Below are 27,991 nucleotides of genomic sequence, written 5' to 3' on the forward strand. Positions count from 1 at the left end.
CACTAAAGCCAAAACCCTCCTGACCGTCCACAATACACGTGAACAGATTAAAGCCTCTGAGCAGGCCGGGGTCAAGAAATCAGGCTAGATCGATTTATATCAGCAATTCCCAAATTCATCTGATCATGACACATGTCCCCTCCTCCCCAGTAGTTTTTTTTTTTTTTAACAACCTGCGGAAAACTCTGGATATATTTCATTCAGAACGATTGTTCCATCCTAATCAGCTAATTAGCTCTCTGGCTGCACCTGCTATTCAATCTTCAAAAACGCTTAGGCAAAGTCAACCACACAACAAGCTAGCGCTCCATCATTTGTGGTAATGGAGAGTACGACCCTTAGGTGACTGACCCCAGGCAGCCGTTGGGTTGATGCCATGTCCATAGGTAACTTGATCCCTGTCTTCTAAGCATCATGACCAGCTGAGGGGTGGAAGAGGCTGCCTCGGGTACTGGCAGGAATCATGGTTTGTCTGCCATTAAATGGAATAAGCCTGTGCCACACGATCACTGTGTGTTTTATTTAGAGGGATTATAATGCTCACTTGAGTGCAACCTACAACCATCATGGGCGGCTTTGCAACAGTGAGTTAGGTGTTTTCCATACATTGTCTCTTCCTGGGGATTTATTAGCCCCCAAAACTTCAACATCCCTACAACTTCCAGCATCCATGAAAATTAGCACAGATCTTTGAACGCCAGGTCTGAGAGAAATCTTATTCTGTAACAAGTGTTTTTAACAAAAATAGAACTTTATGCTCTATGTCATTAGCACTAGACTTGAGTCTAGTTCTACAGATGAGTACCAGTCTCAGGCTACTGATTCATATTGCATCATTTCTAATTTTGAAAACAAAGATAGACCTCATTAACTTTTCATGCAGTGGAAAAGTTATTGGAATCCATTCTGGTGCTTAAATTGTGTTTCGATCCAGAGTGTCTGGGGCCATTTGCCGTCATGTCATGTCACCTACAGGTTTGACTTGGGAGTGGGGGTCCTGGGGGCTTGGACACACTCACTCACCAGCCTGGCTGCCTCCAGAGCAGTGCCCCAGTGCACGGAGATGCCCCCGCTCCCGTGGCCGTAGTGGTGGACCACAGGCAGCCTCCGGCCGTCCTGGGCGAGGAACTCTGTCTGCAGCCGCACACCTGCAGGCCTGAAGGGCCTTAAGCCTACCTTCTCCCTTATGTCGCAGGCTCCCTGGAGGGAGGGCTCAAGAGCACAACACCGGGAAAAAATACCTCTGCTAATTTCTGCATCTGGGGACAGATTCCAGTCTCCTTGTTGCCTAGTTCCACCCAGGATTACATTGGATGTGCCGGGATAAATATATGTCAGCCCACTCCCATCTCGGATAAAATGCTTCACCCAGGGAGCCTGAACATTGAGCACTTGGCCCCGCATGGGGAACATCTCCGAGTCTTGTGCAAGCTGTCTGCTTCCAAGGCCTGAGCAGTTGACCACGACGTCGAAGGATGGATGAAGCTCCCACAGGTCTCCTATTCGTCGGGTGAGTATCAGGACCCCACTGCCTTTTAACCTTGGAAGAAAGAGAGAGACCATCAGGGAAGGCTTAGCAGCTTCCTGTGCTGCCCCTCACAGGAAATGATGCACAAGATCATGAGCACATCCAGGGCCCAAACAGGCCAAATTCCAGCCATCAACTACCTCGCATCCCAAACTGGGGATTCCTAAACTCCAACCTAAATAAAAACCTGCTTCAGAAATTCAAAACAAGGGGCGCCTGGGTGGCGCAGTCGGTTAGGCGTCCGACTTCAGCCAGGTCACGATCTCGCGGTCCGTGGGTTCGAGCCCCGCGTCAGGCTCTGGGCTGATGGCTCAGAGCCTGGAGCCTGTTTCCGATTCTGTGTCTCCCTCTCTCTCTGCCCTTCCCCCGTTCATGCTCTGTCTCTCTCTGTCCCAAAAATAAATAAAAAACGTTGAAAAAAAATAAAAAAAAAAGAAATTCAAAACAAATGTCTTGTCCTTTTTATGTTTTATAAAGTTCCTATGTCATACTCGATGCTAAATAAATGCTAATTTAATCAGTCGTTTAAATCCCTGAGCGTATCTTTTTTGTGTCATATTTAGTGCCTAAATCTGTAGCCTTAGACATTTTGTGTCATATTGTTAACTCTTTCATGTTCCTTTGTAACTCTGGTCTCCCTAACTAGCTGTTTGGGACAGCAGTCACTTTTTTATGTCTACCACAGGGATAATAGCATGAGAGGAATGCAAAATATTTGCAGCTCATGGATTGACAGTCGTGGTTAATAATGTTATTTTGGACCAAGTATATTGATAATAAAAATAAATGGCTAATCTAGGCCCTGTAAATCTTTTTTTTTTAATTGTGGTAAAATACACATAACATAAAACTCGCTCCGTTGACCATTTTTAGTTGTATAGTTCAATGGCATTAGTTTGAATATATTCACCTATGAATTTTGTGGTGACACTAACATATTGCCGTGTGTTTACATTCTTTAAAATAGTGAATATGAAGAAAAGTCTTTTTTTTATGTTTATTTTTGAGGGAGGGAGAGAGAGAGAGAGAGAGAGACAGGGAGCACAAGCAGGGGAGGGGCAGAGAGAAAGGGAGACACTCAACCTGAAGCAGGCTCCAGACTAAGAGCTGTCAACACAGAGCCCGATGCGGGGCTTGAACCCACGAACTATGAGATCATGACCTGAGCTGAAGTTGGTGTTCAAGCAGCTGAGCCACCCCAAGAAAAGTCCCTTAAAAAGAGTTTAGGAGGGCTCTATCTTTTACCAATCATAAGACCTTGGTCAAGTTCTTTAACTTCTGTGGACTTTTAATCTTCCATCCGTAATTTGGAGACCACAATACTGACTTCATAGGGTCCTTGTGAAAATGACATGAGATAGCATTTGGAAAAAGCCTACTGCAGCCCATAATGCACTGCGGTTCCTCAGTAATCTTTTCTAATGGGGGGAAGGCTGTAGTTGCTATGCTCCTATAAAATGCAAGAGCCAGTAGCTCACATAGGGGTATGCCTATTTTCCACACCCATCTATCACTGGCATCCAATGGTTTAACAGCTTGTAAGAATGACATTTGGACCTCGAAAAAATGTTTTACATTGGTTATTATTTGAACACTATCTTGGCTTTGCTTTTAACAGATTGGAGATTCCCCGTGTTGAAAGTTGAACATGATGTTCTGTGTTCCAACTCTTCTAGTTAGAACTCAGAATTATTCTCCTAATTCACAGAAATAAAGGAATTTTACCAGCCTTGGGGCATGACTGAACTGAACTTATTTCTTCAACTATCACCTAGGGATAAGAATGCTGAGACCACAGGGTTTTTATAAAAATTCTGTAAGAATTCAACACATTCAGGGGTGCCTGGGTGGCTCGGTCGGTTGAGCATCCAACTCTTGATTTTGGCTCAGATCATGATCTCATGATTTGTGAATTCAAGCCCTACATTGGGCTCCATGTTGGCAGTGTGGAGCCTGCTTGGGAATCTCTCTCTTTCCCTCTCTCTGCCCCTCCCCTGCTCATTCTCTCTCTCTCTCTCTCTCTCTCAATAAATAAAACTTAAAAAAAAAAAGAATTAAACACATGCAGGTATCTTTCTTTTCCTTTTCAAGGGGCTGGTCGCTACTGATGAAAGTCCACTTTCTACTTCTGAAATGATCATAGCAGCCAGGCTGTGGGAAGGCCCTGGAAGGCTTGCTGTGCTGCGTACCTCACAGGTCTGCACCCCAGGAGGGAACTTATGGAATGTGCCAGAACCTGGCATCCTTGTACTGCTGCAATACAACCATGTGGCGATGCCCAGTCATTATTGTGTACCCCACGGGCAATGTATCAGGGGGCACCGGGGTGTAGGAGGAAACCTTACGTGGAAGCTGGACGTTAAACCAAGCACTTCTACAACCATATGAGGTAGTTATTCTGGAGGTTTTGAATGACGTGGTCGGGGATATCAACTTGATGACATTCCCCGTAGGGCTTCCTGAAACTGAACAAGACCTCATTCTAGATTGGGAGAATGCCTTGTCCCAACCTCCCATGAGGAAATGGGGGATGGGGGACTCAAGAAGTTGTGCTCACTAAAGAGCCCCAGACCAATGTCTTCTGGTCATCACGCTAAAACCCAAGAGTGCCCATTTTCACCAAGCCTAAAAGTCAGCTTGTCCAACAAACCTGGGGGATGGTTGTCTTTGGAGCCCTTCCTTAACTCTCTGGGTGTGTCAGCAAGAGGGAATTTGAGTAGGTGTGGCCCTGAGAGGGATGGGGGTTCCACTAAGTGCTTCTTCACACACACACACACACACACACACACACACTCCACATCCCAGGAGCAAAGGGGAGTCCTCTCACCCTCTCCCTTCTCTTGGGACTAGAGGCATTCCTGCACCCCACCTCCCATTGCCTGCCGCAGCCTAAGCCATATAAGAGAGAAATCCTGGGCAGCACGAAATAGGGAAGTGGGGGTTCAGTGTGGAGACCCACTGGGGGAAATGGGGTACACATGGGCTCTAGAACGAGGGATGGGGGTGGTTTGACAGCAGGATTGGGCAGCAGGGCTGCAGGGAGTGGGAGGGCAGGGCAGGATGTGGGGTGCAGCCCAACAGGGACAGAACGAGGGGTGCAGCAGAGCCAAGATACTGCCCTGGAACCCATGCATACCTGGAATTCACCCGCTGACACACCCTAAATGTGGGGGGAAAACCTAATGAGTAGAAACTGGGGGAAAACACTCTTTTTGTCATTTAAAATTTCTAAGCGCTTGCCAAAGGTAGACATTTTAACACTCCTTTGGTAACATTTTAATAGCTTGTACCTTTATTCTGGGAATGTTATCCAAATAGGTCTGTGGATTACACAAATACAAAGTAAAAACCCTCTTCTAAGGGTCCAAGATGACTTTGGGGTGAGAGGGTCCACAATTTTTGCATGAAAGCCAGGATACTTCTCTGCAAACCAGACTGCTTTTGGAAAATCGGTCCCCACCAAGGAGGGAGGAGGGAAGAGGGGATGACTCAGTGTCTGTTCCCCAGCTGGTTCCTCAGACTGGCTGGAACATCCTCACCAACGCGCAAGAGCCCGAGCCTGAGGACCAGAGCCTGGGGGGCGCTGATTTTGAGGAGAACTGGTGAGGGTTGAGCCTGAGCAGGACTGCCATGCAGTGGAACCCCAGGGTCAGAGCTGGGAAGAAGACAATTCTCCCCATGGCTGCTATAGTTCAAAGTTCATTGGAATGAAGAAAAGAGCATTGAGTTTTTGCATCACTGATGTGAGGATGCCTTGGAGTGGAGAGAAAGAGTGAAGAGCTAGGAAGACATTGCTAAAGATGTGGAGAGATGCAGGGAGGCTGGGAGAGGATGGTGGCCAAGAACATGGTGGGGGGCTGGCTTTGAGAAGCATTTGGTTATGTATTATGTATGAATTAATAGATGCAGTCAATTAAAAAAATTAATCCTTGGGGCACCTGGGTGGTTCAGTCAATTGAGCATCTGACTCTTGACTTCAGCTCAGGTCATGATCCCAGGGGCATGGGATGGAGCCCCATGTCAGGCTCCTCATTGAGCATAGAACCTGCTTAGAATTCTCTCTCTCTGTCTCTCCCTCTGCCCCTCTCCCCTGCTCACACGTTCTCTCTCAAATATAAAAATAAATAAATAAATAAATAAATAATATAATAATAAAAGTAATCCTTGCTTCAAGACTGAATCATGACACCTTAATGACAATGATCAGAAAATTAACTATGTTCAATCTATTCGAAAATAAGATAAAAAGGAAACCTAATTTAAAATCTCATTTGGCCCCAATGTTTATAGCAGCACTTTCAACAATAGCCAAATCATGGAAAGAGCCCAAATGTCCATCAACTGATGAATGAATAAAGAAGATGTGGTTTGGGGCGCCTGGGTGCTCAGTCAGTTGGGTGTCCGACTTCAGCTCAGGTCACGATCTCGCGGCCCGCGAGTTCGAGCCCTGCATTGGGCTCTGGGCTGATGGCTCAGAGCCTGGAGCCTGCTTCCAATTCTGTGTCTCCCTCTCTCTCTGCCCCTCCCCTGTTCATGCTGTGTCTCTCTCTGTCTCAAAAATAAATAAACGTTAAAAAAAATAAAAAAAAAAAGAAGATGTGGTTTATATATACAATGGAATACTACTTGGAAATAAGAAAGAATAAAATCCTGCCATTTGCAGCAACATAGATGGAACTGGAAAGTATTATGCTAAGTGAAATAAGTCAGTCAGAGAAAGACAGATATCATGTTTTCACTCATACGTGGAACTTGAAAAACTTAACAGAAGACATTGGGGGAAAGAGAGGGGAAAAATAGTTTCAAACAGAGAGGGAGGCAAGCCCTCTTGGCAAGCCCATAAGAGACTCTTAAATACAACAAATTGAGGGTTGATGGGGAGGGCGGTGAGGGGAGGGAAAAATGAGTGATGGGCATTGAGGAGGGCACTTGTTGGGATGAGCACCGGGTGTTGTATGTAAGCGATGAATCATGGGAATCTACTCCCAAAACCAAGAGCACACTGTATACACTGTATGTTAGCTAACTTGACGATAAATTATATTTTTTAGAAAAGAAAAGAAAATCTCATTTGGCAAATAGAACTATGCACACAGATTCATAGAAAAAGTCTACTCTTCTTCATAGTGATACTTGATGTAGCTATACCTAAAATAGCTTACAAGAGTTAGATTTTAAATGTACATATATATGCTTACATATATATGCATATTTTGCATGTGATAGGAATGTAAACAATTTGTACTCAGAAGGTCAACAGTGATGTTTTCAAAATATATCCACAAATTCTTTGAACCCTTCAGGGCTGAAGCCTAATGCCCCTCTCTTTGAATGTGGGCTGAACCTAGTCACTTGCTTCTCATGAATATTTATATCCATAATATATATATTTGCAACATATGATCCTGGATTTTCTTTTGCTGCAATGTATATTATTGGGACAATTGGCAAAATCCAAATAAGGTCTGTAGATTTCAGAAATGTACCCATGTTGAAGGAAAAATAAAATAAGATAAAAACAGAGAGGGAGGCAAACCATAAGAGACTCTTAACTATAGAGAACAAACTGAGAGTTGCTCAGTAGGGGGATGGGCTAAATGGGTAATGGGTATTAAGAAGGGTACTTGTGGGGCGCCTGGGTGGCGCAGTTGGTTAAGCGTCCGACTTCAGCCAGGTCACGATCTTGCAGTCCATGAGTTCGAGCCCCGCGTCGGGCTCTGGGCTGATGGCCCAGAGCCTGGAGCCTGTTTCCGATTCTGTGTCTCCCTCTCTCTCTGCCCCTCGCCTGTTCATGCTCTGTCTCTCTCTGTCCCAAAAATAAATAAACGTTGAAAAAAAAAAAAAAAATAAGGGTACTTGTGATGAGTGATAGGTGTTATATATAAGTGATGAATCACTAAATTCTATTCCTGAAACAAATAAAGAGAAAAGAAAAGAGAAGAAATGAGAAGAAGAGAAGAAAAGAAAAGAAAAAAGAAAAGAAAAGAAAAGAAATATACCTGTGTTAAGATAATGCCCTCATTCTGATGAGTTGACTTTAGTGATATAAGAGACTGACCATGAGTTTAAGAAATACGTATTCAGTATTTGGGGTAAAGGGGCATCACATCTGCAGCTTACTCTCAAATGGTTCAGGGAAAAGTATATATTTAGAGGAAAAAGGATAAAGCAAATATGTTAAGTATAAGATTTGGGGAATCTGAGTGAAGAATACATGGCATTTCTTGTATTTTTATATATAGTCTGATTTTGACCTAACAACATGATCTCCCCTGATGACCACATTCCTCACTCATTTCCTTGCAATGCCTATTCCAATAAAACCAAGTGCATTCTATTCCCCACTTCTCGGAATAGCTATCCTCACTTTGACCACTCCACAAACTTGTATTAATGGCTCCAAGTTCCGTTCAGGGGTAGAGCAGCCTCTGGTCCCTTTGGGGAAGGGGGTGTGGATGAGGCTCAGTGTTTCTGTGGGCAGGGTGGTCCTGGAGGGGAGCAGCTGTGTACCCTCAGTCAGACCAGCAGGTGAGGTTTTGGGGAACAAGTTCACCTGTGTAGCCACCTTGGGGCAGCTACTGAAGGCCCAGTGGAGGCTCCTAAGGCTAGCGCACAGCCTCCATCTATTTCTGGCTAACCTTATTGCCATCATCGGAAAAAATGAATACCAGCATTTTGCACCTTCCTGACTGGTACCCTCCCACTTTATCCTTGCATACCTGGGCAGAAAATGGGGTGCTCACATTCGACCTGTGTCCAGGACCATCATTTGCCCCCGGCTCCTCTGGTTAGAGCTGGCAGATGCCAGGGGGTGGGGCAGAAACAACTAGAGGATTGCGGTGCTCCAGCAGCAAGGTGTGTGTTAGTCCTGGGACGAGGGGGCTGCTGTGCACAGCAAGGCACCTTTGCAAGTTGGGCATTTATAAGACAGGGTTATCTGTCATGTTCCTGATGTACAATCCATATTTCTGTCCAACTGCAGGGAGAGCCACATGAGTTTCTTTCAGAGGCACTGCTGTGAATCAGGCCAAGTGGGAGAACGAAGCTAGGGAGATGGGAGACAGGGAAAGTAACAGCGAGGCCTTATTAGACCAGTGGGAAGGAAGTACAGAGAGAGAAGCTCAGTGTGATGAGTGCTGTGGTCAGTGTGGGCCTTATCAAGACCAAAGGATAAAGCGTGGCCTCCTGAGAAAGAAATGCACCCGAGTTACAGGGCCCCTGGCACTGAAATGAGGCACCCAGCTCTCTGGATGTTGTCAAAGACAGGATGAGCCTGGTCTTGCTGGGATGATTTATTTAGGTAGAATGTCTGGCGAAGAGCAGTCTCAGTTGAATTATTGCCTCTATGATTCATTTCCTGGAAGGGGCAAGTAAAAAGCAGCAGAATATGACTCCACTGGCTGAGGATATAAAACATGATCTGCATGGCTGATTAAACCTCTGAGGGGTTTTTATTCTTTTGTTTGTTCTGGATATTATTGGGCATTGTTTCTTTTTTTGAGAGTGAGATGATCCCTTCTGTTCTTTGAAAAAAAGCTGAAGATTTGATTTGTGGTTAAAAACATTTTTTTCCCTTTCCTGGAAATTTATATGATTTCAGAAGGATAGAGCTTAGGTTGGAGACATTTTTGTGTGGCTTACTGAGTGAAATGCCTGTTTTTGAGTCAGAACACTGTAGGCTGAACACTCACATTGTGTAGAAGGGGCGTAGGAGGCAATACAACAGACCCCGGGGGTGAGGAACAAGCAGGGATTGTGTGGCTCCCCAGCTGGCTTCACCCTGATGGAGAAGAGCAGGTGACAGCCCACAGAATGAACCCTGGGGGTCCCACCCCCTCACCACAATGCCGCCCTGCCTCCCACCTGGCTTGAAATCCTTGCCTGAAAGCCTTGCTTTAGGCGTAGAGGAGTCCCTGCCTCACAAAGCCTCACTCAGGACAACAAGGGACATGTGGCTCTCTTCTTCCCCCATGTTGGCCCTCTGGCCAGATGCCAGGCCCTGGAAGAAGAGAAGACAGCTAATTTCCACAGAGAGGAGACCCTGTGCGCTATCTGCGCAGGCCCTGCTTTGGGGGCCAGGAGGAAGAGGAAGGTTCAGGGGCACAGAAGCTGGGACGGGAGGGTTGGTGGGACAAAGGCGTGTATACAGTCTGTCTGAGGCACTCACGTCCCAGCCCACTGTCATGGTGGATGTGTATATCCAAGAAATGGACTGAAAAAGACCTCCCCAGGACAAGAGCAGCCCCTCAGGCCTCTTCTCCCTGACTGTCACCTAAAAACAGACAGGAAGCAACGTGCTCTAAGACACGAACCCCAGCTGACTGGTCATCAGGCCAATGGCATTGCTGTCAGGAGGTGGCTCCCACTGGCACAAAGTACCACTGACTCGGGGTTATTTTAAGTAGAGTAAAATGCTGACACCAGGCTTCCGACTAATGAGAAGGTAGCAGGATTTTTCCCAGGTCTTCATCCCACAGTTAGAGATTAGGCCTGAAAATAACGTTATTATGGAAACGGGGGCCTGTTTTCCAGGTGATAACTTGAGAAGCAGGCAGAACAAATCGTTCAGATAATATTTGTTTTCCTGTGAAAGTGGTTGAGGGTGGCCTGCAGAGCTAACACATTTATTCTCAGCCAGAGTGGGAGGGCGGCTGGGATGGTGGCCATGCTGGGGACTGGCCCTCACAGTCTTCCTGGGGATGCCCCTCCCCCACCCAGGGGGAAGCTTCCCACTGCTCAGGGCAGCCCCAGGCAAATTGCAAGACTTATGAAGACCCCTCAGAGAAGGAACACGTACACTGGGGATGATGCTGGCTTCCCTGCCTCTGCCCCTTCCCACAGCAATACCACCTACTCAGGTGCCCTGGGCCCTCAGGCTCCCTCTCTGCCCCATCATAACTCCCCATCTTCCAAGAACCTTATCTACTACTCATGAAAGCAATGTATGCTCTCTTCCAGGAAGAATTTCTGTTTCAGTTTTCTGTCTAGACTTTATGGCCAATGCTTCTTTGAAAAAACAGGAGAAACTACATGCACACACACACGTACACGCAGACATATGCATATGATTACTGTAAGCTCAAGACTATTTCTAGGACTTAAAAATGATCCTGGCTAACCTGAGCTGTACGTTCCTTCCACTGGGCCACTTAGAGGACCCCTCTCTGGCCCTTCTCCGGCTGTGCATGAGAAATGAGTATGTGGGGCCACGGGGAGCACCCGGCCAGAGTCCTCCTCCTTCACTTCCAGCCCATGAGCTGCGAACCCATCCCTCTGCCCCTCCCCTGCTTCTCTCTCTCAAAAAAAAAATTATGTTAAGAAAAAATTTTTAAAGAAATTATCACTTGGCAAACATTATAGTAATGATTGAGGCAAGAATCATGACTGTATGCTAAAACTAGTAGGAGCAGAGTATTTACACAGCCTCAAGGTGTATCTTGACAAAGCATTTAGTAATTACAAAGGAAAAAAGTTGTAACTTCACATTGGAGATAACTGGCAGGCTGGGTGATCAAAGTTAACATCACTGGAAGGGGACAAACCAACACCACGTGTCTCCTACTACGATGCACTAAGGATTCAACGTTCCTTCTACGGGGTTCCACCGGAATGTGTAACCTCAATTTGATCATGAGGAAACGTCAGACAAACCCCAACTGAGAGACATTCTCCAGAGCAATTGGTCTGTGCTCTTCAAAGCTGTAAAGGTTGTAAGAGACAAAGACAGACTACAGACTGGAGACATGACAACCAATGTAATGTGTGACTACGAATTGGATCATGGACCAGATATATCTATATAAAGGGCCTAATTGGGTCCTTTTTGGGCAACATATGAATAAGATCCATAGACTACAGTATCAGTATAAATATCTAGATTTTTATCATACCTCTCTATTTATGTGAAAGAGCATCCTTGTTCCTAGAAAATACACATGGTAATATTTAGAAATCATGGGGCATCATGTCTGCAATTTACTCTTAAATCATTCTGAGCGGGGGGGAAGAAAAATGCACACACACACACACACACACACACACACACATATGTATATACATATATATGAGACAGAGAGAGAGAAAATGATAAAGAAAATGTTAGGCATCTGCATAAAGCATTATAAGAGCTCATTCATCCACTTTCCTTGTCTCTATGTCCATCATCATGTCTGATTCCCAGCCATTTCCACACAGGGAAGCCAAGGGGAAGCCCTTGATAGTCTCTGTGATGGGGAACACTCTGCAGGATCCTCCCTTCCCTGATTCTGTCTCATCTTCCAAAGACCACAGGGATCCATCCAGGTTTTCTATAGACCTTCCTGAACATGGAGAAAAAAGTCCAAGATGAGGGAGCCAAACAATAGACTTGGGAGTAATAATGGAACTTTAGCCTCAAATCATAAAACTCTGTAATGACACCTTTTTATACGCAGCATCTTGTACGTGTTCTTCCATTTTTTATTGTAATCAAACAGAATTATCTACCATAATGAGAGTAAAGCGCTGCCCCTCATGGCAGCCTAATAATTCCCCTTATCTGAATTTAATTAAGATAAAGTATATGATACCTTCATCTTAAATCACTAGCATTAACACTTCCAATTTCCTATTTCCAGTCGTTTTTATACTGTAAGGACAAAAGTGAAAACTACACGGTATTGCCACTGAGGGAAAGACCGTGTCGCTGCTGAAACTTGAATGTGGACTGATGGGCAACTTCATCACGTGATAGCTCAAAATGCTCGAGTATCGGCTGATGTCTAGGTTCGAGGTTGGCATGCGACTGTGCTTTAGGGTCCAGTGAACAAAGCATAAGAGTGTGGGTTTTATGAAAAACTGAAACTTACAAAAGGAGAATGTCCCATATAAGTTGCTAATAGATAAAAATGAGAAGAGCACTCATAAGGCTACAAAAATGTATCATGGTGCTCCTGACATGTGCCTAATAGATGCAGCCTCCCTCCTCTGTGCTCCCAATCCACCCTCAAAATCGGTACAACCCCATACCATGTGTGTTACTGTGATTGTTAATTAACGTATATAAACAAACACATGCATACACACACATACGCATACATACACCCCATGACCGCCATTAGACTGTGAATTCCTTAAGAAAAGTGATCATATTTTTATCCTTCTTTTTTGACCAGCTTCTAACACAGTGCCAAGTTCAGACGTAGGTGTTCAACACAGAATTGTGGGATTAATGAATTGTCTGAATCAATTACCTTACAGTCCACATCTGGGACCAATCATCATGGCCACTGCTTGCCTCAAGTCACTCTTCCAATGTTTACACAATAGTTCACATTGCCCCTATTTATCTACCAAATACACACATTTGGGGATTGAAAGGGCCAATGTTTTACAACCCTCAATATGCTTACAATTTCCAGACTAAAGAGAGATTTATTGATATATCTCAAATAAAGATGCTCTTGATGCATTTCCTAACTAACTGGAATCAGAAAGTCCTGAAAACCAAGCCAAAATACAAGTTCAAGGTATTTTGGACTGGACTTGGTGAGGAAGCAATTACCTGATTTAGATAAGCTAAGACCTCTCAGGTTTAGAGATCTTATTTGTAACAAAGAAAACAACGAAGCCATTTTCTTAATCACCAATGAGAAAAAAAATTCAAAAAACAATTTATAATAAGCTTAAGATTCTCCATCCAAAGAACTGGAGCAAAGCATATAATTTTATAGCTGGAAGCATACTCCCCAAACTTCTCCAGTTTACAAATGAGGAAACTAAGACACTGTTTCAATAAAGTGGGTTTTACTGATGGGCAGGGAACCAAATCATGCATGACGAAGAATCACGCATCACGCACTAGAAGAAGAAGATGGGTGTGTTACTACCAGCGTGGTATGACTTACTCCTTCAGACACAGCACTTTCTTCAGATTGTTTGACAAAACTCTAGCAGTTGTGAGCAACAAGACACAATGCAAAAGAGCCCTGAGGAACCGCAGGGAATTTTCCATCTATATTTTGTGAGTAGCTATGCAATTATTTATGGCTATGCTATGAAGGATAAAGGAAGCAGCAAAGAGCCATTTCAACTGACCTCTTCTCCAACCATGGGAGGTAGGCAGGGCTTTCACATTTCAGAGTCGTGAAGGCGTGACCAAACACATGCTGGGGGAATTTCTTCAGTTCAGCCTTGGTCATCTTTCGAAACCCCAGAACCACATCAGCCCAGAATGGCACTTCTTCAGCAGGAATGCTCTGAAATATCTGCCAACTCAAATACATAAGTGGAAAAATTTCCTGAAATTTTGTGAAATAACACATTTCCGGTGAACCCTGCAAGGCATTCTCTAGAGCATTTTTAAAACACACTTCCCATACCCATAAAAAGAAAAAGATCCGGGCGCCTGGGTGGCTCAGTCGGTTAAGCGTCCGACTTCGGCTCAGGTCTTGATCTCGCGGTCCGTGAGTTCAAGCCCCGCGTCAGGCTCTGTGCTGACTGCTCAGAGCCTGGAGCCTGTTTCGGATACTGTGTCTCCCTCTCTCTCTGACCCTCCCCCATTCATGCTCTGTCTCTCTCTGTCTCAAAAATAAACGTTAAAAAAAAAAAAAGAAAGAAAAAGATCTCTTCTTCCATTCCCTTGGGTTCAGATAATTCAGCAGCTAAATTTAAAATATTCAAGGGGGGTCTGGGTGGCTCAGCGTCTGACTCTTGCTTTCAGCTCAGGTCATGATCTCACTGGTTGTGAGTTTGAGCTCTGCGTCGGGCTCTACACTGACAGCACAGAGCCTGCTTGGGATTCTCTCTCTGCCCTTCCCACACTCATGCACTCTCTCTCTCTCTCAAAAATAAATAAGTGAACACTTTAAAACATTCATGATTGGTGGGGCACCTGGGTGGCTCAGTCGGTTGAGCGTCCGACTTTGGCTCAGGTCACGATCTCGAAGTCTGTGAGTTTGAGCCCCGCATCGGGCTCTGTACTGACAGCTCAGAGCCTGGAGCCTGCTTTGGATTCTGTGTCTCCCTCGCTCTCTGCCCCTCCCCTGCTCATGCTGTCTCTCTCTCTGCCAAAAATAAATAAATATTAAAGAAATATAAAAAATAAATAAAATATTCACGATTGGGGACAATAAGACATTTAAAAAGTTGTGTTTTAAAAATTTAATTTAATTCTTTTTTTTCCTAAAAATCTGTTGCTCAAATTTTCTTTATTTACTCATGACTATGCATTTTTGACGAAAGGTTTTTGTATTTCGTATAACATTTTACATAAATTGTAAGCATCCATCAAAAGTTTAAAGGTTGGCCTCAATTCTGAACAAAACATCTAAATTACAGTGAGCACTGGTGGGTGTACAGGAGGCGGGAGTGTGAATTACGAGTTAAGTTGCGAATTATGAGTTAAGTGTGAATTTTCTGTTAAGATGTGGGTCATCACCTCACACTGTTGGTAAGAAAAACTGGGTTGTCAGGAGGAACCCCATTATTGTTAGGCCACCAGCATGGCTGGAATGGGTGAGGCTGGAATGATAATTGGTTGTTAACAAGCCCGAATAGTGCTGCCGATAGCTGCTGGCATATGTTTGGATTTGTAAGTATTGGGTTGTTTTCATCAATCGAGTAAGTGTTATAAATCATGGCTGCTCTAAAAGAGCAAGGAAAATCACCTGAATGCTGTATGTGGTTGCTAATGATGTGGTCATTAACACACCAGAATTCATATACCTCTAAGTAATTCATTCAAAGCAGTCCCCGGCGAAAGTATAGATGTTTGCTGTGGGGCTCCATGCGGGCCTTCTCACTGTCTCATTCCGTACGCTCTCCCTGGGCTAGATTTCCCCTTCCATATCTTCACCATCACCTATAGACCAAACAGGGGGCTCCACCTCCAGCCCTCCTCTCTCTCTCTCCTGAGCTCCCGAACCAGACCCAGACCTACAGTGACTTTCTCTCTCCCCACAAGCTCACATGCCATCAACCACCAAGTCTCAAGCCCTATCAGCTTTCCTCTCAATCTTCTCTCAAGTCCGTCTCCTCTCTGTCCCCACTGCCAACACCTAATCTATTGCACCACCATCTCTCTCTCCACATACCTGTTCTCCCCACTATAGGCATATTTTTGACATGTAAACATGATCAGTTACTTCAAGGTGTAAAATCCCTCAATGGCTTCCCATCAATCTGGATGACCTCCAGTATCTCCAACACACCACAGTCGCCCTCGACTCACGTCTATGCCTATGCTGCTCTCTCTACCTGGAATGGTTTGCCTCCTGTGTCCCCGGCCCTGTCTCTGTCCCCTTCACTTCTATAATGTCACCACGTTAACCTACACTCATCCGGATGGTCTCTGCTGAAATGTCACTTTGCTCCAGGTTGCTTCTCATAACTCCTCCGAGCAAGTTTATTCTCCATATTCTTCCATAGTACCCTGTACGCTTCCCTTGGTAACTCATGTCTTTTGCAGCTAGTTACGTTTAGGACATTCCTTACAGACCATAAGCTATATGAGAACAGGTACGTGTCTTCTTTTCTTAAAAATTCACTAAGCATACATTTATTAAGCATTTACCATATGCCAAATAGTGTGTGCTAAATTGCTCGTTACTATATCACCAATATCTAAGAGAGTACCTGATACAGGTGAATGCTGAATAAATTGTTTTGAAGAAATGTAGAGACGAACAGATGAATAAGGCTATACACTTATGCCAAAGAGGTACAGGCCCTTGTCTTCATTTGACTGATTCAAATTGTCTTTTTGGAAGCAAATGGGAGAAAAATCATTCATGTGAGTGCAATAAATAACTCTCTTTTAGGCTAGCTTAAAGTATATTCTTTTTCATATCCTTAATGGTGGCAAAATCTTAGTCTTGAAAGGACATTTGAATTTTAGACACATCTGCCTTCAAAAATTACTTAGAGACAACGTTTGTGAGTTAATTGGTTCTGAGCAAAAATGAAGTGTGGCCATAAATCAATAAGGACAATTTTTCTCTGTGACTCATCGGCTGGATCTGGGGACAGTTATAGTATCAATTCATCCTCAGAAGATGGAGAAGTAAAAGTTGCTACTTTGGGTATAGACTGGGGAAATTAGTGATGTCAACACCATTAATGACGGTGAGGGAGGGCAAGAAGAGGAGAAGGATAGAAACCCGCCTGCTGCAGGTGTGTTTCCTACCAGAAATGTAAGCAGACAGCCTGATCACAAAGGAGGAGAGAGGACAGGTTTTTTTAATACAGTACAAAGGGTGCAGTGGTTGTGAGAACTTAGTAAAAAGCAAACACCCTCTGCTCTTCAGAAAGGTATAGGGCATTACTGTGTTAGCACGTGGGGTAACACAGATGACATACGTGTTATGTCATAAACTAAAAGTGACAGAAGGGTTAGTAATCTTTTTTTAAGAAGATAAAGAAAGAGGGGCACCTGGGTGGCTCAGTTTGTTAAGCGTCCAACTCTTGATTTCGGCTCAGGTCATGATTTCATGGTTTGTGAGATCAAGCCCTGCCTTGGGCTCTGCACTGACAGCACAGAGCCTGCTTGAGGTTCTCTCTCTCCCTCTCTCTCTGCCACTCCCCCGTTTATGCTCTTTCTCTCTCAAAAATAAATATTTTTGAAAAGAAGATAAAGAAAGATATTGTCATATTCTAAGTGCTGGTTTGTGCCAGAAATGTCAAATAGGATTTTTTAACTCTTTCATTTAATTATGCATGTCCCCTGAAATCACATATTAAGAATCAAATAGAAGTGCCTTAACCATTTCAGAAATATAGTTCCTAAATGGCACCTCAAAGGTCACTTTAGTGACCTACAACATTTACTTTTTGGGAATGTCTCATTCTTCAATATCATACCTGTTGGCTTTCCATCAGCCACATCATCCCCATGCTCAGTGTTTACCTGCTGCATGTTTTTTTTAGCCGTATTTGCAAATCACTGCAAAATCTTTGAGGAAACTCACACTAGTATTTGTGATGAGAAACTGTGATGGTTGTTTAAAAGTCGAATGCTATATATACTGATATGTAATATACAATTACTATACTAATAACTTGTCTTTCTTGAGTTCTTTGGAGTAAAGCTGAAAATGTTTTCCAAAATATGTAATATACAATTACTATACTAATAACTTGTCTTTCTTGAGTTCTTTGGAGTAAAGCTGAAAATGTTTTCCAAAATCCTCCTGCATTGTTGAATTCAGCAGTCTGCTCACAGCAGTACCCAACAATATTTTATGTTGATTTTTTTTTAATGTTTATTTATTTTTGAGACAGAGAGAGACAGAGCATGAACAGGGGAGGGTCAGAGAGAGAGGGAGACACAGAATCTGAAACAGGCTCCAGGCTCTGAGCAGTCAGCACGGAGCCCGACGCGGGGCTGGAACTCACAGACTGCGAGATCACGACCTGAGCCGAAGTCAGTCGCTTAACCGACTGAGCCACCCAGGTGCCCCAATCTTATGTTGAATTTTAAAGTCTGTTAAGATCATTCTGAATTCTAAAATAACTTCAGATATCCTCTCTTACCCAGATACCAGATGAACACCAGCATCTCCAGCTTCTGCAGAATTGGCGATTGCAAACAGGTGATCAAAGGTCTCTCGAAACCACTGCTTCAGCGTGGGAATGGGTGTGTCTGTAATGGGGGGGGGGGGGGACAAAGCAGAACAGAAAGGAAGTGGTGATGATAACTATGCTTCAGACAATCTCCTTCCTAGAAGCCGGGAGAAAATAAAGAGGCAGAGAGGAACATTTAGATAAGGTACCACATTATAGTGGAGAATCTATCAGCAACCCGAGTTTTGAATGCTGACACATGCTGTTGACTCCTGTTCAGGTAAAGATTAATCATCAGAGAGTAAAATGGCCGATCAGGACAAAATCTGACATAGGAGCCATCTGGAAGGTAGTCTTTGGCATTAGATATATTCCAGACCTTGACAGGCTCATAACCAATCTGAGCAGAAGTGAATTCATGGCCGAGGTATCCAGCTGGCCACACAGTTGAGATGATAGGAGAAAGAACCCAGAACTTCTCTCATGGGTCCTGAAAACATGGTGGGTGATAAGGGAAGATCTGTGGGGCCCAGGTCAACCAGAACAGAGAATAACTGAACATCAAGAGAAAGCCCGGATTGCTCACCCTCTGATACAAGGAGACAAGGTCTGCATTGTGGAGCCGAGCTCCTCAGGAAGGACTCCCTGCAGTCCCATCCAAGGCTGCCATTATGTCCATCCCCTTCCACTCTGTGGAATTATGCAATGGCATAGAGTAGCATTCCCCGGGTCACTAGAACATGCAGGGACCACACGAGGCACACCTTTCTGGCAGAGTCCTGTGGATCAGTGCTCCTGTCACCCAGGCATCCCTGCCAGAGCACAAGAGGCTGGACCCACATCCAGCTTCTGGAAGGGTGCAGACTTATCGGAGAAGAAATAAGGGTCAGGGTTGAAAGAAGGGTCATGGTTCAAGCCCCAAAATAATAGTGTCCAGTGTAGGCACAGAAAACAAGCATAATCTGGACAGGCAGACAATTCCAAACGGGGTGAAGAATTTGGCCATCCAATCCCTATGGAAGGGTCGTGAGGGAGAATCCAGGGTCAAGCGAGGGACTGGGGAATGAAAATCCCAAGGGGCTGCTATGGGGGGAGCCAGAGAGGAGGTGAAGGAACTGAGGCAGAGAGGGCACTGGGTAAGCTCTGCTTGGAGAGATGTCCCTGGAGTTCACAGTAGAGATGAAAAGGCCCCTGGAGACATCCTGCTCCCCCAGACCAAGTCCCCAAGTCAATGAGGGCATTTCAATAGCAGGGTTTTGTAACAATTCACTTGTTCAAGTGCCAATAAATATTTCTTTAATAGTGGGTCTGTGCTGTCATCTTTAAACACGTGCCCATGTGAACTCAACACTGTATTCCAAAATTGAAGACTGGGCCACTGGTTTAGAAATAAGAAAGAAATAATGAGCTGCAAAATGAGCTAAATTAGACCTCACATTGGATTATACCCCAACAATCTAAGCCAGTGTATGGGGCTGTAGTGAGACGCGTCCCCTTGTTGCCATTTCAGACTTTAGAAACAAAATATTGGCTGCGACTCACATGCTGTAGGAGTCATCCCAAAAGAATGGACAGTTCCAATTCAGCAGTGGATAGAGCCAGCAAGCCTGGTGATCTAATCCATGTTCAAGCGCTGGTAAAAGAAAGCTGTAGCTGGAGTAGCGGTAAAAATAGCAATTGCTGATACAGCACTTACTATGTCCCAGGCACTGTGCTAAATGCTTTACATGTATAAATATATTTAATCGTCGCAGCAACCCTATCGGATAGGTATGGTCCCCATACGGTACTGATATTTATGAGCACAGAAGATACCACTGTTATCACTGAGGCTGGTCTGAAACAAGCCCAAAGAGAAGACTAAAGTCCTTATCTGGAAGCACCAGAGAGTAACACTCTCTGATCCAGGGGCCCCAACCACGTAGCCGAAGGGTGAGCTCGGGCCTCAATGGCCTGGAGGAACTCTTACATGAGCCTCCTTCTTTGAAGACGATTCCATGACTATCATGCAGCCTTCTGACCACTCACCCAGGCCTGATGCAAGCAAAGGGGTTCCTGGACAATGGACATAAGAACTCTGGTCACAAGAAAGGTGCCCAGGAAGTGTGAACTAGCATTCTGCAAACACGCCAGGTTCCTGTGCTTAATCCTGTGCATGTGTAACTTTGATGAAAAAAAAAACCAAAAGCTAAAATTAAAGGGAAATAAAAGCATGGGAATGAGGAAGTGGAGACAGTGAATATAAACCTCATTGGCTGCAAAGTGATTTGGGTTTTTATTTAATGCTGTTTCCCTCCTCTATTCTATTCTATTTCAAGAGAAGAATACAGCTGGAAAGGATGTGTGACCATGTTTTAAAAACTCAATGCAGGGGCATGTGGGTGGCTCAGTAGGTTGAGCATCCCACTTTGCCTCAGGTCATGATCTCGTGCTTCATGAGTTCGAGCCTCGCATCCAGCTCACAGAGCCCACTGCAGATCCTCTGTCCCCCTCTCTGCCCCTTCTGCTTGTGCTTTCTCTCTCTCTCTCTCCCCGTCCCAAAATTAAATAAACATTAAAAAAAAATCAATGCATCTTTAGGCCCAAATACATACTGACTGATTGTTTGTCTACCAGCTGAGAAGTGTGGATAATTTTAGTCCCGTTACAAGTAATTTCTGACCTTTTGGTCATTACTGGTATCAGTGGAAAGACTTAGAGTTACCAGTTGTGGTAGTCATGAGAGCTGTTCACCAATTCCTTCTGACTGTCTGCCTTCTGGGAGCCTTATAGGATTGCACTTCTTGGCCACCTTCTGAGGGGTGGGAGCATGTGACTCGTGCTGGCCAATGACCGGCCATCAGAAGTAATGAAAGTTGCATCCTGGCCAGAGCCAGCTGAGGTGAGACCTCCCCAGAGCTGCTTTCCCCTCAGGCACAGGTACTGATGACATCCAAGACAGTGGCTGCCCCATCACGTATGATGAGCAGAGCCCTTGCCGATGCTCAGTTGACATGTGGTCCCAGCAAGAATCGAACCTTTGTTTTTTAGGCTGCTAGGATTTGGAGGTTGTGTTTGCCTTACAGCATAATTGAGCATTTCCTAACAGATGAACCAGTACGATATTAAAAGTGAACACTAAGGGGATGCCTGGGTGGCTCAGTCGGTTAAGCGTCTGGCTCAGGTCCTGATCTCACAGTTTGGGAGTTCGAGCCCCACGTCGGGCTCTGTGCTGACATCTTGGAGCCTGCTTTGGATCCTGTGTCTCTGGCTCTCTCTGCCCCTCCCCTGTTAGTGCTCTGTCTCTCTCAAAAATAAACATTTAAAAAGATTTTTTTTTCTAGAAAGTGAACATTAAGTTACATGCATATCCAACTGTCTGTCAACAGAATTCTGACTGAGGAACCATATCTGACAGAGAAGCTAAAATCCCTCTTACTTGGATAAACATGAGGTATAAGCATTCCGGCTGCCACGTCACTTGTGGTATCAGGACTGAACTTGTCCGAAATGACAGTAATGGAGCATCGGGGGACCAGTTTGGAAACGCACATGGCAGTAGAGAGCCCCACCACGCCTGCCCCCACAACCGCAATCCGTACCGGGTCCATGGACCTGTGAAGAGAAAAAGTGTGAGCTATAAACCTTGTTTAAGGGTCATTGCATCCGGTACAAAGTCTGGCCCTGAGGATTCTCTTCCTAGGTCCACCGCCTCTCAAAATAATGCCTTTCCTGTCAGCATTTCTCATGGGACCAAGAGAACTCCCCATAAGCTCTGTTTCTGCTAAATGTTGGGCTATGGGCAACAAGGTCTCGATGGAGTGTTAGACATTAGCCCAAAACCAGCCTGGAGTTGCCTTTAGAGCACACGACAGGTAAATAGGTTTAGTTTGGGGGGAAATTGCTACTCATTCCAGCCCCTTCCTAAACCACTTTTCCTTTGGGCACAGCCTAGGAAGGCAGACAAGAACAGAAGAGATGCTGTCTCCGCTCCCAGAAGCTTCCTGAGGAACAGCCGCTGAGAAACCTGACCCATGGGCAAATTCAGAACTCAGCTCTTACCGTTTACAAACTGGATTTTAGTTATAACAACAAGACAAAAAGTTTGAATGACTGAACCCCACGTCCCCTCTCCTGCCCCCCACTCAACTGGAAACCAACCCTCCTCTCCCCTTCCTTGACTCTGTCACTGTTTTCCCCACTCCATGCCCCCACCCCATGCCCTACCCCTCGCCCCTCCACTCCTGTGCCTGAAACCCACCCTCTGAAAGCAGACTCCCCAAATAAGGAAACTGGATTCCTTCGCAGACTCAGGTGCTGATTCTGTAAACTGGGGGGCAACCCAGGGGCTCCTAGCCTCAATTCCCTCATCTGTAAAGCAGGCCATGTGAATTCTTTATTAACTCGTTTGGGTTGGAAATAAGAAGGTGGCTCCTTCTGAGGGTTGGTATGGAAATGCAGGAGGCAGATATCCAGAAGCCTGAGACTGGCACCCAGCGTGGGAACTAGGGGGTTGGTGAGGGCCCAACACCCTCTCTCCTCCTCACCACTGAGCAGTGGGAGCCCACCGAGCCTTGCTCTGCTGTCAGCTTTCCCGACCACTGTTGCTTTCCTGCTTGTCTTTCCATTTCTGTTCCCACTCTCCAAGGCTCTCTATAGGTCTCAGGTCTCCAGAGAGAGAAAAAAAATGCAATTATTCCAGTTGGTCATTATCATCCTCACCAAAGTTCTAGCACCAGATCAGCTCATTGGGCTAAGCCAGCCCGTAAACGCGCTCTTGGCACAGTTGTCCTTTCCCATCCAATCAGCAATAGACGGGGCATCTTGGCACAAGGCAACCAATAGCCTGTGGTTCAGATCATGGCCACCTGCCCATAAAATTCACCCTTCCCCCGGAGCGGGTGGGGCATTTCTGCTGTGAGCAGGGCAAACATGGCCGGGCTCAGCTTCCAGCTCTGAAGGTCTCTGGCTCTAGGATAATTTGAAGTCATTCCAATGAGGTTGAATGTGTGTTATTTTTATTTCTCAAGCAATCTATGCATTTCTTTGGCCATTAATTTGCTTGCTCCCCAGTGGGCTGGCTAACTGAGAAGGCAAGGAGGAGACCAGTGGAGGGGGGCAAGCTGGAAGAGCATAGTCCCACACACGTCCCCTGGAGGTAGGAGGCACTCACCTGTCCCTTGGTGGCTTTCCTACTTCACAGGCTCCCCTGCCTACCAACTTTCTCAAAATAGCTGTAATAAATCGAGAGGGGAAAGTAATCTGTGGCTGAGAATAACCAGCTGCCAGGGAGCAGAAAAGTGAGCCAGCAAGGTGGGTACATCCTAGCCCAATGACCTATGAATCACTGTCACCTGATCCCATTAAGACAGTCCCAAACTCCCAGAGTACACACAGAATGACCCCTGAGCTGCAAGCACAAGGATTCAAGTACCTGAGTCTGGAAAAGCAGTCTTGGAACCCACAGAAGGCTCTGGCACCAACACTTGTTTTCCCAGTGAGTGGTTGGTCTAGTGCCCTGAGAGACAGAGGGAAAGTAAAACTGTTTCCCATTGGGGAATTTATTAAGGACATTCTCTCTAAACTCACTCTCCATTGGCCCATACCCCCGTGTCTCTGGAACTTATTTCCCTGGAGAAAGGAGGGATTAACTTCGTTTTGTAAGCTTCGTGGAGCCGTGTGGAGCTGTGGCTCTGCCGAGCCCCTGGGAGCCGGTACACCCTCAGCAGCTCTTCTCTTCCTAGTTTACAAACCCTCCGTCTTGCCAACAGTCTGGGATTTCTCCAGCTGATTTACAGGCACAGTAAATAACAGTTGAATTCCTCCAATTTCCAACAAATTCTGGCCAGAAGCAACACTGGTTTCCTCATTCGGCTCTTCTGGGTCAGCAGGTGGGGGCAGGAATGGGGGTTGGGTGAGGGCAGAATAATGTTGTTGATCACTAAGAAGATGACCTGATTGCAGTTGGGAAAATTATTCAGGAGACAATTGAGGATAAAAACCAAATGATTCTTTAACCCGCATATTCAAATATTTGCTGAGTGTCCACCGTGTGGTCAACAAGTTGTCGATGGGGAAGCAGTCTGATGAATCAAAATAATAAATAATATTGTAACTAATATGTAGTCAGCATTAACCATGTGCTACATGCATATATGACACCATATAACACAACCACCGTCTGAAGTGGTGAGGTACTATTATTATCCCCATTCTTTAGATAGGTAAATTGAGTCTCCAAGAGAATAAGGAAGAGTCCAAGGTCTCCTAAGCAGCAAAGCCCAGTCTGAGTGTCAGACTCCAAGGCTCAAGGTCTTAACCAAAGCACACACTATGGCATCAAGAGACCTGTCTGTTTTACCTTGAGTAAGTCACTTAACTTCTGAGTTTTCAGTTTCCCCTTCTGAAAATCGGGGGTGAACTAATTTCTCTTACAAGTTGTGGTGAGCATCTGCTGAGTTGAAATATGCAAAACTGTCTGTGAGGTGGTATATATATATTTTATTGAGCACCTACTATAAAATCATCCAACATTTATGGAGCACCTGCCCTGTCCAAAGCATGCTGCCGGGACTATCAGAGATTTAAGGATTTCTGGAATGATGTTTTCTCCCTCAAGAAAGGAAAGAAGGCAGAATAGACGGTGCTCTAATATGTAGCACCAAGTGTAGGTGCTGTGGGGGTTCAGAGAGAAGGGAGCATGGTGGACCCACGTGGCCAGTCCAGGAGAGAGGATGGGAAATGAGAAAGGTTCCAAAGAATCAGTGGGATGTGGATGGACAAGGAGGAAGAGGGAGAGACATATTGGGAGGGAGGAGAGTGTGAGCAAAGCCACAGAGGCAGGAAGCTTCAAGAATGCTGAAGAAACAAGGTGTGGCTCCATGGGAAGGTTTGGGTGAGAGAGGAGTGTGGAATCTGGCCAGGATGAAGGACAACATTTGAAAAGTAATGGGAACCATGGAAGACACCTGAGAGGGCTCCTTCTCCCCACCTGGGTCAGGACTCTATTTTCCTATGAAAGCAAGAAGAGGAAACATTCAGAAACGAAACCAAGAACGCAAGCTACGTGCGTCAACAGGTCTTTTAGTTTAGGTAGTTTTGCTTTACAGACTTGTAGCAATGTGACTCAAAAAAGGGGTCATTTGGAAAACTGATTTAGGCGTCACTGAGGGTGGGAGTTGAAAAGGGGCAGTGGGGACCATCTAGGGGGGTCTGGTGTTATCATTTTACAGGCAAATGGCTGAGGGCCAAAAAGTTGAAGTGATCCCCCTGAGAATGCAGGTGAGCTCAGCATCACATTCCTCCTCAACAATTTTTCGGAGACATTCTACTGTGGGCTCTGGAGGTCCACAGAGCCGCCCTTATGCAGTGTGTTGGAGGCCTCCCTGGCCACCCAGCCCCTCCTGCTCTGCTTCCATGGGTGTCAATGGCTTATGATGTGCTGGCCTTGCTTGTATGTTAGTCTGCCAGTAAATGGAGAGCTTCAAACCAACAGAACTTGAATCTTTTTGAAGGCTGTTAAGGAAGCGAGGCTTGTGGGGGCCAGGGATTCAGTCATATAGGCCACGGGTTGGGGGGGAAATGGGGGAGGGGTGAGTTCAGGGTGACGTAACTCTCTGATACACGGGCTAGCCCTGACTTGAGATACAGAAGTAGGGCAAACTCTGTAATGGAACCCTTTCTTCTTTGTAAAGCAATCTGCCTTTCAAGACTTACTTATTGGAACATCCATGAAAATCTCCTGATGGACATTAGAAAGACCTTAAAGATAACCCAAGTAGGTGAGCCTAGGGAGAGACAGGGAATAAATGAGAAAAATGAATTTACTTAGGGAACTAGCAGTTGTCAGTAAATACTGGTGCAATGTGGACTTTAGAGATAAAGTGAGCAGCTGTTACTGACTTCTGGCAAATTCAGATAATTCATCTCTGTTGGAGAAAGTTACCAATGGGCTTTGGCTTTCCTGGCCAGTTTAAACGATCTTAAATAAGAAAAGATTCCTCTTCACCATCTGCAAGAATTTACTAAGTACTCCCTTGGATGTGTCATATTATAGAATGAACCCTTTGTGTTTAGCATGTGGTCAGTAAATATTTGACAGGTGTGAGAGAAAAGAACAGAACTGATCAAGCCCCTCATTCAGGGTATACATTCAAGGTATACATTCATAGTATATTTTCAAGTTCAATATGGACTTCCCTAACAACACAACGGTTGGGAAGAGGGTATACATTCAGGGTATACATTCAGAGTATATTTTCAAGTTCAATATGGACTTCCCTAACAACACAACGGTTGGGAAGAGGGTCCGATTTTGTGAGGTCTGAAGTTTGTACAGTGTTCAAAACCCCCTTTAAGAAAAAAATATACAGAATCATAACAGAAAAAGTGCCTGTGGTCACTTTGAAACCATGTGACAGAGGCGAAATGTGACAGAAGGGAAATAGAGTGGTAAGAGCCAGCGTTCTTAACTGATTGCAGTGACTATATCTTCCTTTTGCAAAATTTACAAGAGTTTACAAAAACTTATGACCAACGAGCCCATTATTAAGGCCTCTCACAAGAGCCTGGGCAAGGGTGGGACTCGAACCCGAAGTTCATGCTTTGTTGGCTTGCTTCACGGGAGGTCTTCCCTGCAGCTATCATGGGCCAAGACTAATCACCAGAACAATGTGAATAGCAGGGTCCTCAAGAGAGAAACAACGTATGTTGGAGGGCACAACCAACTCAGGACAGTGACAGCATGCTGTAGTATTGACAGAATGGGCCCCACATGCCCACTGGCCAAGACCAAGACTGGACAGGACACCTGCCACACTCTCCTTGACCGAGTGTTGGAATGGTACACGGAGCAGGGAGAAATAATGTTGTACAGCATCAGAGCTGTGCAGGGTGATAAATGATGCAGATATAGTGTTTCATCATCAGGTTGATGCATAGACCTCAGTTAAACAGAACTGATAACGAGGTCATCTGCCTGAAGTTCACCTACTTGTATACGGGTTGTTCTCTGAGCTTTCCGGCGCCATGGTAAAGTACTCCTTGAAATACTTACAGGTGGAGACACATCTGATGTGCTATGACAAGGGTCCAACTGTTAAAGATCTATATCACTATTTTGCAAGGATAAAATCAGAAGACTGTGCATGTTAAGAAATGCTGGAGGAACAAAGCATGTTTGGCTTCCTGCATGACTAATATTTTTAATTGTCATGATGAAAAGCTCAATTTTTCTCCCAATAAAGTTTTCATCTCCCACTGATTTAAAACCACTTTTTATCAAGGTTGTTGGCTATAACAACAACATACAAAAACCAACCACCTCCCTTAATGCCAGCAAGAAGCAATAGAAAATATATTAGAAACTCAGCACTTCCAGTAATAAATGTATATCCCCGGGACTAAGTATAACAAGCTATGTGCATGATTTGTGGAGAAAATTATACTTCATTGAAAGACATTAAAATAACCCAGCTAAATGAAGACATTACCCATGATAATGGATAGAAGAGTCAATACCAGAAACAAGGTAAATTTTCTAAATCAATCTAAAAATTCAACTCACGTTGAAACCATGCCAGGCAGTTTCAGTTGCGTCAGTGGGAGTGTGGGCTCCTTTGTTTCTTGTCAGCAACAGAAATGTGATTTCTGGATGAGCAGTGGCAGCAGAGAGTGGAGGCATGGGGACTTCTAGCCCAGTGAGGGCAGTGGCTTCCCGGTCCCTGGGTAACTTCTTCCATTTTGTTCCATCAGTCCTTCCCACACTTTGGTAACTTATTCCCTGTATTAAATTCTATGCCTGAAATAGCTCAGAGGGTTTCTGTTTTGGACAGAACGCTTCTGGACACTTATAAACACAGAGACACATACATGGGTGTTAGAGACCAAATGTTGGTGAGGTTCGAGGGGGTAAAAACAGTGGGGGCTCTCCTGAGGGGATTAGTG

General features: G+C 45.0%; 1 protein-coding gene across 6 annotated transcripts; it reads right to left on the minus strand.

Annotated features, from left to right (window-relative positions):
- Positions 1 to 496: 496 nt before the first annotated feature.
- On the minus strand, positions 497 to 27,805 carry DDO (D-aspartate oxidase). Of its 6 annotated transcripts, none has more exons than XM_019831071.3 (6): positions 27,612 to 27,805; positions 23,481 to 23,564; positions 21,649 to 21,661; positions 18,038 to 18,146; positions 13,604 to 13,780; positions 497 to 1,540 (listed from the first exon to the last, which is right to left on the minus strand). In XM_019831071.3, the coding sequence occupies exons 1-6, from the start codon at positions 27,726 to 27,728 to the stop codon at positions 970 to 972; spliced, it is 1,071 nt and encodes a 356-aa protein (XP_019686630.1). In that variant the 5' UTR covers positions 27,729 to 27,805; the 3' UTR covers positions 497 to 969. The 6 variants fall into 6 exon arrangements, with proteins under 6 accessions (XP_019686630.1, XP_003986500.3, XP_044913837.1 ...); XM_003986451.6 differs by having other exon boundaries at positions 21,486 to 21,661; positions 27,612 to 27,762; XM_045057902.1 differs by lacking the exon at positions 13,604 to 13,780 and having other exon boundaries at positions 21,486 to 21,661; positions 27,612 to 27,764.
- Positions 27,806 to 27,991: the final 186 nt, after the last annotated feature.

The sequence above is a fragment of the Felis catus genome, chromosome B2, assembly GCF_018350175.1.
Source record: "Felis catus isolate Fca126 chromosome B2, F.catus_Fca126_mat1.0, whole genome shotgun sequence".
NCBI classification, from domain to species: Eukaryota; Metazoa; Chordata; class Mammalia; order Carnivora; family Felidae; genus Felis; species Felis catus.